Here is a 10,819-nt window from a genome sequence, read left to right as displayed (position 1 = left end):
TAACTAAAGATAATGCAGTATTTGATTCTTTTATTGATTTCATACAGATACATACAGGTCATTTCCGAAAAAAAGGGAAATGTACTATTAATCATTCTATTACATGTATTTGATTATTTCAGATGTAATCCATATTTTAGAGTAGTAATAGTAAATTAAGATGAGAGACCACGGCTATAAAAGCGAAGGTGGATTTGGGAAGTCTGTCGCAGCCATGTCCTGTCTGTTTGTACGCGAGCAACCCATTGCGGAAGGTGCAAGAGTGATAAGGAGAGTGTTCAGAATACAGCGGATATTGCGGAATAGACAGGATCCCTTAGCTCAGCGCGACAGTGTGCTCATAGAGAGGTATCGCTTTTCCCGTGAGGGTATTATTTACATAACCACCTTGTTGGATCCCTATGTTAAGAGTTCCACTCGCCGTAGTCGGGCATTAACAACTGCACAAACTGTGTGCATTGCCTTGCGTTTCTTTGCGAGTGGCACGTTTCTGTACGCTGTTGGAGACGCAGAGAACATTGGCAAAAGTGCTGTCTGCCGTGCCATTCGCAAAGTATACCTGGCACTCAAGCAATTCCTGGGTGTGTTTGTGGTTTTCCCAAGCCACGTGAGACCACAGGTTGTCAAACAGGGCTTTTTCGCCATTGCAGGTACATGGAAATCGATAATGAATGTGATGCAATCATGACCTATGTCTGTAACTGTAGCGCGATTGTCCGCAGGCTTCCCCAATGTGATTGGTGCCATAGACTGCACACACATTGCAATCGAGGCCCCCCCAGGCCCCAATGAAGGGGATTTTGTCAACCGAAAGGGGGTCCACAGTATAAATGTGCAGGTGAGTAATACTAATATTCCAGACGGTAATATGTAATGGAATGGAGTGTGTTCACATATATTGACATCCCTTAGATGGTGTGTGACTCCATGTGCCACATCACCAATGTGGAAGCCAAATGGCCAGGATCAGTGCATGACTCAAGAATCTTCAGAGAGTCAGGGTTATGCACATTATTTGAGCGTGGTAAGTAAAAGAGACGTATTTCGATATGCCATACGTATGTCAATATGTCACACCTATTTTGATATGTCACACTTATCTTGGGCCTAACATAACAGCATTTCTCCATTACACAGGGGCCTATGATGGGATTCTTCTTGGAGACAGGGGTTATGCATGCAGGCAGTACTTCCTGACACCGTTCCCTGACCCCAACCCTGGGCCACAGACCCGCTACAATGCAGCTTTAGCCAGGACAAGGGCACGCATTGAAATGACCTTTGGGCAATTAAAGGAGAGATTTCAGTGTCTGAAAGGTCTGAGGGTTGCACCTGACAGGGCATGTGACATTATTGTTGCATGTGCTGTACTGCACAACATTGCCACCATTAGAAAGGAGAGGGCCCCTGTGGTGGAGGTGCAGCCTGTTGATGACCTCCAGCCAGTGCACCTGGACCAACCCAGTGGCAGAGCTGCACGGGACAGAATTGTGCAAAACAATTTCGCATATTAAACACTTGACCACACATATTATCCTGTGATATTTATTTGGGCATTTCTGTGCCGTCTCGTCCACCAGAAGGCAGCCATCATTTGCCTGGAAGAAAAAATAACAAATACTGTGCCACATAAGGTTACCAATAGTGCTCTGTATGAAGGTGTATTGTTACTAACTCTGTAGTTCCTTCTGTAGCAACTCGATTTCCAGTTGTACTTTTTGCCTCATTAGGGCTTGGAGTTCGATGTCACCGAGAAGCTTCTGTTTCTTCAGCTCAGTGTACTCTATCTTCTGCTGGAGACTTCTCTTATAGAGCACACGGATGTCACCCTGTTCCAATTGTAGGGACAACATTTGACGGTCAATACATGTCATGTAGGAGGTAGAATTAATTCCAAGACTGCCCACCCACCTCTGTATCAGGCCCCTCTGCCGGCCTCTTGGCCTGCAAACCATACTGCAGTCAGAAACACATGGCAGTACACAAGTGGATACACATTCAGGCCAAATTATGCATGCACTTACAGGGACTTCCTCCACACCACAGTCATCTGACAGGGTTGCTTCACTGTCCTGTGCATTGGGAACAACATGGTGTTACAAAGGGATGTGGTACAGCCTATTGGTCTACATCATTACACAACAGATTGTGTGTGTGTGTGTGTGTATATGTATGTATCTCCCAACTTACTGTGCATGCTTCAGTCACCCCTTGCATGGGAACAGGTATAAGTGACGGAGTGTCATGTACGACTGCACACACAAACACCCACAGTGTACAACCAGCATTGGGATTAAGGCAACGACCACATATTTGGCATTTTACAAATGGAATTATGAGCTCATTTACCAGTTATGTAGGTGCTGCTACTACTGCACCCGGCTGCTGGTCTAAGGAGGAGCTGCCCCGGGATGCCCTCCACAATGGGTCTGGTGGCATTCAACCCTAGGGCCAGCTCCTCTGCCGGGGTGTGACGAGGGGGTGCAGGACCACCACCTGTCTTTATTTGCTTTGCCCTTTTCTTGGTTGCTGTTATGAACAAACAAACAGGTTATTTCAGGGTCTCTTTTCAGGAGACTGGATGCAATATGAGTGATAGATATTACCATTCTGTAGGATGTTCTTGTATTTAACTTTTACTTGTTCCCATGTTCTGGTGGGTCCTGTTGTGGCTCTAATGTGTAAGAGGATATGATGTCATATAATATAATGTGGTATTGTATGATATCACATGATATGATGTAATATCATGGATCACTCACGTGTTTAATTTGTCAGCAACCTTCTGCCAGCCCTCTCTCCTTGCTTTTGCAGCCTTTGCAGTGTTCCCCTGCGTTTTAATTAGACTCTGGAACTCCTGATATCCCTCAATCAAAAGTTCTTGCTCTGCTGCCGTGAAATACTGAGCGCGCTCCTTCGACATCTTCGCCGACCAATCACAGGGTTGCCGATCAATGTTTCTACTATCGATGCGTAGCCCCTTTTAAGCCACCCAGTGATCTCAGATTACTTCATCCAGCTGTACTAATCGTCAACAACAGGTGCGTTCGGAGAACCGGATTAGCGAGCTCACGGTTAGCGCGATGATTTGATCTTGGATGTGTCATTTGATCTTGGATGTAGTAGCGAGTATCGAAGAACAGGCCCCAGGGGCCCGTTCTTCGCACCTCGCCAAGTGTTAGCCGGATTTGAATGTTGACGATTTCGCGTGATCTTGGATCGTTCGGTTCTCCGAAGGTCATCTGGGACTTGCTGTCATAGCAACAGATCCGTGAGCGTAAACCTGCTCGGGAGCAGGTTTACTTTATGTTAACAGGATTAGATCGCGGCCACTCAGGTATGTCCGCTTCATTTATACGAAAGCAACAGCGATATTTCTCCACTGTTTTCCATAAATAAATATTATCAATGTAACTAAAGATAATGCAGTATTTGATTCTTTTATTGATTTCATACAGATACATACAGGTCATTTCCTTAAAAAAGGGAAATGTACTATTAAGCATTCTATTACATGTATTTGATTATTTCAGATGTAATTCATATTTTAGAGTAGTAATAAAACTTACTTCGTGTAATCAAGATGAGAGACCACGGCTATAAAAGCGAAGGTGGATTTGGGAAGTCTGTCGCAGCCATGTCCTGTCCGTTTGTACGCGAGCAAGGAAGGTGCAAGATTGATAAGGAGAGTTCCCAGAATTCAGCGTATATTGCGGGATAGACAGGATCCTTTAGCTCAGCGCGACAGTGTGCTCATAGAGAGGTATCGATCTTCCCGTGTGGGTATTATTTACTTAACCAACTTGTTGGATCCCTATGTTAAGAGTTCCACTCACCGTAGTTGGGCATTAACAACTGCACAAACTGTGTGCATTGCCTTGCGTTTCTTTGCGAGTGGCACGTTTCAGGAACAGGTAAAAGTGATGGAGTGTTATGTGAAACTACACACAAAAAAACACACAATGTCAATAAATGACACAGTACAAAAAGCATTTTAATTAAGGCAACAACCAAATATTTTACATTGTACAAATAGAATTATGAGCTCATTTACCAGTTATGAAGGTACTGCTGCTACTGCACCCCGGCTGCTGGTCTAAGGAAGAGCTGCCCCCAGGGATGCCCTCCACAATGGGTCTGGTGGCATTCAACCCTAGGGCCAGCTCCTCTGCCGGGTGTGACGAGGGGTGCAGGACCACCACCTGTCTTTATTTGCTCTGCCCTTTTCTTGGTTGCTGTTATAAACAAACAAACAGATTATTTCAGGGTCTCTTTTCAGGAGACTAAAAGCAATATAAGTGATAAATATTACCATTCTGTAGAATACTCTTATATTTCACTTTTACTTGTTCCCATGTTCTGGTGGGTCCTGTTGTGGCTCTAATGTGACAGAGGATATAATGTAATATAATATAATATGATATGATATAATATAATATGATATAATGTAATATAATATAATATAATATGATATAATATAATATAATATGATATAATATAATATAATATAATATGGTATAATGTAATATAATAAATTACTTACGAGTTTAATTTGTCGGCAACTTTCTGCCAGCCCTCTCTCCTTGCTTTTGCAGCCTTTGCAGTGTTCCCTTGCATTTTAATTAAACTCTGAAACTCCTGATATCCCTCAATCAAGAGTTCTTGCTCTGCTGCCGTAAAATACTGAGCGCGCTCCTTCGACATCTTCGCCGACCAATCACAGGGTTGCCGATCAATGTTTCTACTATCGATGCGTAGCCCCTTTTAAGCCACCCAGTGATCTCAGATTACTTCATCCAGCTATACTAATCGTCAACAACAGGTGTGTTCGGAGAACTGGATTAGCGAGCTCAAAGTTAGCGCAATGATTTGATCTTGGATGTGTCATTTGATCTTGGATGTAGTGAGCGAGGTACGAAGAACGGGCCCCAGGACTGCCTGGTCAAAAACAGTCTTCCTAGATGCTTGATTTCAAAATAGTGACACATATATTAATGAAAAAAAATGCTGATAATGCTGCTCAATGTCTATATAGGCCGACCTGTGTTCATTCTCGGTGTGTTTTTCTCCTCATTTTCATGTTTGGCTCTGTAATGCCTAAACACTGAGGAGGTGCTTTTGTTTGTGTAAGAAATGCAGAACAGATGCGACATTTAACCTGCATAAAGTGAAATAAATAATTTACACTGCAGGTAACATTGCTGTTTTTCCTATTCTGATAGATTACACTGAAACAAAGACAGACAAACAGTTACCTTATTTGCAGTTAAAAGATCGAAATGATCCCACACAGCAGAAACGTTTCTTTTTCTTTTGGGCTCCATTTTTTATGGAGAGATATGTATTATCTGTTTCTTTGCAAGAATAGTTTTGGGGGTTTTTTTGGGTGGCAACTCATTCCGTTGACAGATGCAGATGCGGTACCTTTTAAACACAGTATAGAGCGTTGGCAATGAGCGATACAGCAGCTGTATCGATCACGTGACTTTTTCTTAAAGCGACACACGCACCGATACAGGTTTCGCTCTGTGAGCTTGATACATGCGCTGGTGCGTCAGTGTTGCTGGACCCATCACTACAATTTAGCAATAAATCTGAGTTTGAGTTTGCTTTCTCCCTCCAAGTGTCTGTACATTGGGTCCTCATTACCACCACTCCTGCCTGCGCACAGCCCTCACATGACAATGGTCCTGAGGTAGAAAGAAGGCAAAGAAATGAAGGGTAGATTAGAAAGCGGATGGAGGTTAAAGTTGTTAGGATGTAAGGAAGGTTTTTTCAGTATAGGAATGACTGAAGGAATCTTGAATAAGGAGGGAACGATGCCGGTGTTGAGTGAAGAGTGAATGATAGCAGAGATGAGTGTCAGTAAGGAAGAGAGGCAGGATTTCACAAGCCCTGTAGGCATAGGATCAAGGTGACATGTGGCGGGCTTTGATTTGCATATGAACTCAGATATATCGGGAAGATGAAAGATGAAAAAGGGCTCAAAATGGAGGAAAGGTTCTCATAATTCTCTGATTGTGGAATAAAAGTATGAACATGTGTTTATAAGTTACACTTGTGTTTGAATCCTGCAGCTTATCACACATTTGATTTCCATGTGTGACAACTGCAAGTGTCCAGAGTGAGGACAGACTGAGGGACCCACTGCTGCACATCATCTGTGAGGCTTTGCACCCCTGATGATCCACCAGGACAAACTCAGCAGTGTGTGAGGAAGAGGAGGAGGAAGAGCCAGCAGCAGCTGACAGATGGGGAGAATAGACAGACTGTTCCCTGTTTGTGAAGGACTGCTAGGAAAGTTTAACATAACTAATTGTCTGTCCTGAATCAGTCTTATTAGGTAATGTTCAAATAATGTTATCATCCCAGTGTTTTCAGTGTGGGAGAAAGTACTCAGGGCCTTCAAGTTACACACTATGAAAGGCAGCAACAAGTTTAATATTCAGAAACCTAAAGTATGTATCAGCAGCAGAATGGAGCTAAAAATAAATGTTTGTTTCAGTTCTATGAAGCTTTGAGTATTTTGGATTAGTAGTACTGCTGTGTTTGTTGCATCATATTGCTGTAATTGTTTATATGCTTTATATATTCTGAGGTAAGTTGATCTATAGTGTTACATCATATTCTATAAGGATGTTATGTGTTTGTATACTTTCTGCCCAGTTTGACCCATTTAGCAGAAGTCAGCCTGTTTAAGGCTCTGATATCTATTCTGTATGACTTAAAGCAGTTATGACATGGTCTGATTTTCTCACCCAATAAAGGAATATTTAATATATCAGTCTACTCTTCATTTTATCAGAAACAGTTATCACAGCTCGTACATTTGCTTCTTCCACAGATATATGTAAGCATTGAGCCAAATTTAGTAATGCCAACATATTGAAAGAACAATGTTTGTCTCTTATATATAATACATCTGTATATACACTGTCAGAGATACTTGTCTTTGAGTGAAGATTTAAGGTGGTAGGAGATATAAATAACTGCAACTTTAATCTTAACTGAAGCTCAGTATTTGACACAGAGTTCAAGTTCACAACTGTAAAAACTAATAATGATAAAGATAATAATAACATTAATGTTATTATTATAATTATTGTAATTAATGTTGGCCATATTTACATCACCAAAGTGAGATGATTTTAGTCTTATAAACAACATTAGCTAAATGTTATTTACTAGCTAATGTTAAAATTAGTGCTGCCAGCTTTAATCTCGTTAAAATGACGTTAACGCTATAAAATTCACGCAGCAAATCTTCGTTAGCGAATTAATGCAGATTGCCTCATGCGTGGGGCTGCTAAAGCGTTAACAAGCTAAAATGAGCTAACTGCACTAACACGTTGACGCAGTGTAGCCCTGTGCACGGGGCTATCCACTGTAACGGCCTGTGGCTAATAAGAAGTCTGTGTTAGCTGCTAGTGTTGTTTTTCCCTACTGTCTTTTAAGAATCTCTGCAGGTCCTTCCTCTAATGGAGAGCAGTGGGCTGATTGGACCTTGGACCATGTGATTAGGTTCAAAAACCCGCTCTGACAGCTGCCAGGAGAGAGAGAGGGAGAGAAGCTTGAGAGAGTGATCAGATTTGACAGCAGACTAGGACCTGAACCTGGCTTCCAAATTCCTTTTTCTGAGATAGGACGCGAGGGCCTAGCTTCACCCTGGAGTTGTGTTTCTTGATACTTAATAAAATCACCTTTTGTTTACGGTTCGTTTTTTTTGGTTTGGGAATCAGGGCGGGTGCTTGCCTCTCTCTCCTAAAAATCTTATGTGTGTCTCTGTGACAGGGGAGTGTTTGGGAGGATGAAAACTTCGCCGAGTGGGTCTGGGAGTTTGGAGATGGATGTGGGAGCAGAAGCTGCTGGGGCCGTCCCGAAAACTTCAAAGGGACATATGATGTCGGATGTCACCTTTCAATCCCTGAAATTGGACCCGACTGGCCAGATTGCAGCGGGTTTAGTGACAGAAGACCTCAACCTTGCCCTTTGTATGAAGGAGGTGGAGCTGGAGGCTAAGGCCAAGGAAATCCAGCTCATGAATCTTCGCATAAGAGCTATGGAGCTGGATCCTTCTCGAGCGAAGGATACTGTTCCTGTCCCTGTAAGTAAAACCCCCGACACTTCTATTGTAGACCAGTTTAACGCCAGCAAACAATTGTTTTGGTACCTCCTTTTAGGGAGGGAGAGGTTGACTCTTTCACTGTTTCTGAACGCATCGCTACCACTTTAAAATGGCCTAAGGATGTATGGAGTCTGTTGTTGCAATGTAAATTAGTAGGAAGAGCGTAAATGTGGACGTAAATGGCTTCTTTCACTCCTCTTTCAGAAGAAGCCATTTACGTCCACTGTGAGCGACCATCTTTGAACAGAGGCGGTGGTTTACGACACCAACTGTCTGCCATCTATAATCCACTTTTGAGATCCCTTCCCAGACGCCTTAACGCCCACTCACATCCTGGGCCATCTGACCTCAGGAAATCACATGATAGGGTGGGGCCAGATTTCACAATGAGCTCACCCGAAACTCTGGCTGATTGGGACCCACACCCACTTTCACACCTTGGCTCATGTGATTAGGTAGAGGATCATCAGGGGGTCCTTTGTCCCTCTTTGGGGGGATACTCCCACTGGGTTTAAATCTGGGACTCTCCACCATTGACCCTTAGAACTGAAGAAGCTTCTCGGATGAGAGGTGAAACGTCTTCAAGCAACTTAAAGAAGTCCAGACGCTTTTCTTTCCAAGCTCCTTAGACTACGATGACATGGACGACTGAGAACCTTCACAGACAACAAAAAGTGGAGTTGTTTGCTAAAGCGGGCGAACCAGATTCTGAATATAAAACCAGGGACTCGCTGGCAGACGTCTCAGAAAAGATGTTGCCTACTAGTCCATTAGTGATATCTATCCTGGGAGTTAACAAAAAGGATTTTGTTTTGTCACAACACGGTCACCCGAGCCTGGTGATTAATTTCTTAGCTGCCAACTCTCGTGACCAAAACTCTTGTGTTTAGTGTTGAGAATGATGTGTTAATGCATACTTGGTATCTGCCTTCATCTGGTGATTTACACTGGAATGTGTTTAAACAGGTTCCTGTGCTCCAACAAATTCTCAGTCTTGCCTACAACAACTTTTCTGGACATTCTGGACAGAGGTCATACCTGGGTGCTTTATATGCATCCGGGGATGCTGATGCATATAAAGCAGCCAGGTATGACCTCCGAAAGCCAATAAAAAAGGCCAGAAAGGACTACAGGGACAAAATGGAGTCCAGCTACCACAGCTTTGACACCAGGCGACAGTGGAATGGACTGCGCTGCATCACTGACTACAAGAAGGTCAACACTGGCAGTGTTCAGCCCACTGCATCTCTCGCAGACGAGCTCAACAATTTCTATGCTCATTTTGATGCAGACAACAGAGAGCAGATCCTCTACCTTCAGGAGAACAGTGAGGCTGTAACTTTAACTCTGAAAAAAGAAGCTGTGAGATGGTCTTTTAAAAAGGTTAATCCTCACAAAGCTCCAGGACCAGACGGCATCCCAGGCTAGCTTCTCAGAGCTTGTGCTGATCAGCTGGCTGGGTTGTTCACCAACATCTTCAACCTCTCCCTGAGGCAGTCAGTGGTCCCCACATCCCTAAAAACATCCCCTATCATTCTCGTTCCTAAGAAATCAGTGGTCTCCTGTCTAAATGACTACTGCCCTGTTGCACTGACATCCGTCATCATGAAGTGCCTCAAGCGGCTGGTCTAAGGTCACATCTGCTCCTCCCTCCCTGACACACTGGACCCTCTTCAGTTCGCCTCTCGGACAAACAGAGCCACGGAGGATGCCATCGCCCTGACTGTGCACACCACCCTCACTCACCTGGAAAAAGGGAATACATATGCAAGAATGCTGTTCATCGACTACAGCTCGGCATTTAACACCATCATCCCCTCAAAACCTCCCTCGAAGCTCGTCAACCTTGGACTTGGAACACCGATCTGCAGATGGATTCTAAACTTCCTCACAAACAGGCCCCAGGTGGTGAGAGTTATTAAGCACACCTCCTCACCACTCATCCTAAACACAGGTACGCCACAGGGTTGTGTGCTTAGCCCCCTCCTATATTCCCTGTTTACACATGACTGCATTGCTAAACACGAGTCCAACACCATTATCAAGTTTGCGGATGACACAACCATCATAGGCCTCATTACACACAACGATGAAACGGCCTATAGAGAAGAGGTGATGGCACTGTACGAGTGGTGCCTGGAAAATAACCTGTCTCTCAACATCAGCAAAACTAGAGAAATGATAGTGGACTACCGGAAACGACCAGTCAGGGAACACCAGCCCATCCACATCAACGGTGTCAAGGTCGAAAGGGTCAGCAGCTTCAAGTTCCTTGGAGTCAACATCACCGAGGATCTCTCCTGGACCCTTCACACAGACACTGCTATCAGGAAAGCTCACCAGCGACTCTACTTCCTGAGGAAGCTGAGGACCACCTCACCTCAAATTTCTACAGGTGTGCAATCGAGTTTGCTGACGAGCTGCACTACAGTTTGGTACAGAAACTGCTCTGCCAGCAGCCGTAAATCACTACAAAGGGTGGTGAAGGCATCAGAGCACATCACTGGCATGAGGCTTCCTGCCATTCAGGACATTTATCTTCAACGATGCCTCCGCAAAGCACACAGCATCAAGGACCACAGCCACCCAGAACATCAGCTGTTCTCCTCGTTACCATCTGGCAGACGTTACAGGAGTCTGTCTGCTTGGACTGCAAGACTTAAAAACAGTTTTTACCATCAAGCCATACGACAC

The 10,819-nt window shown here is 44.0% G+C and overlaps 1 protein-coding gene across 1 annotated transcript; it reads left to right on the top strand.

Moving 5' to 3' along the window:
* The first annotated feature begins 214 nt into the window (after positions 1-214).
* Positions 215-1,514, top strand: LOC120434885 (putative nuclease HARBI1). Its single transcript, XM_039603494.1, has 4 exons — positions 215-650; positions 723-838; positions 913-1,024; positions 1,138-1,514. Exons 1-4 carry the CDS (start codon positions 215-217, stop codon positions 1,512-1,514), a joined length of 1,041 nt encoding a protein of 346 aa, XP_039459428.1.
* Positions 1,515-10,819: the final 9,305 nt, after the last annotated feature.

Source organism: Oreochromis aureus, linkage group 3 (genome assembly GCF_013358895.1).
Source record: "Oreochromis aureus strain Israel breed Guangdong linkage group 3, ZZ_aureus, whole genome shotgun sequence".
Classification (NCBI taxonomy): domain Eukaryota; kingdom Metazoa; phylum Chordata; class Actinopteri; order Cichliformes; family Cichlidae; genus Oreochromis; species Oreochromis aureus.
This window is presented reverse-complemented; position numbering and strand designations above follow the sequence as displayed.

Coding starts and splice junctions, on each gene's coding strand:
- LOC120434885 (XM_039603494.1), top strand. CDS start 215: ATGTCCTGTCTGTTTGTACGCGAGCAACCCATTGCGGAAGGTGCAAGA. Junction 651..722: donor GGGCTTTTTCGCCATTGCAG/GTACATGGAAAT, acceptor GATTGTCCGCAG/GCTTCCCCAATGTGATTGGT. Junction 1,025..1,137: donor ATGCACATTATTTGAGCGTG/GTAAGTAAAAGA, acceptor TCCATTACACAG/GGGCCTATGATGGGATTCTT.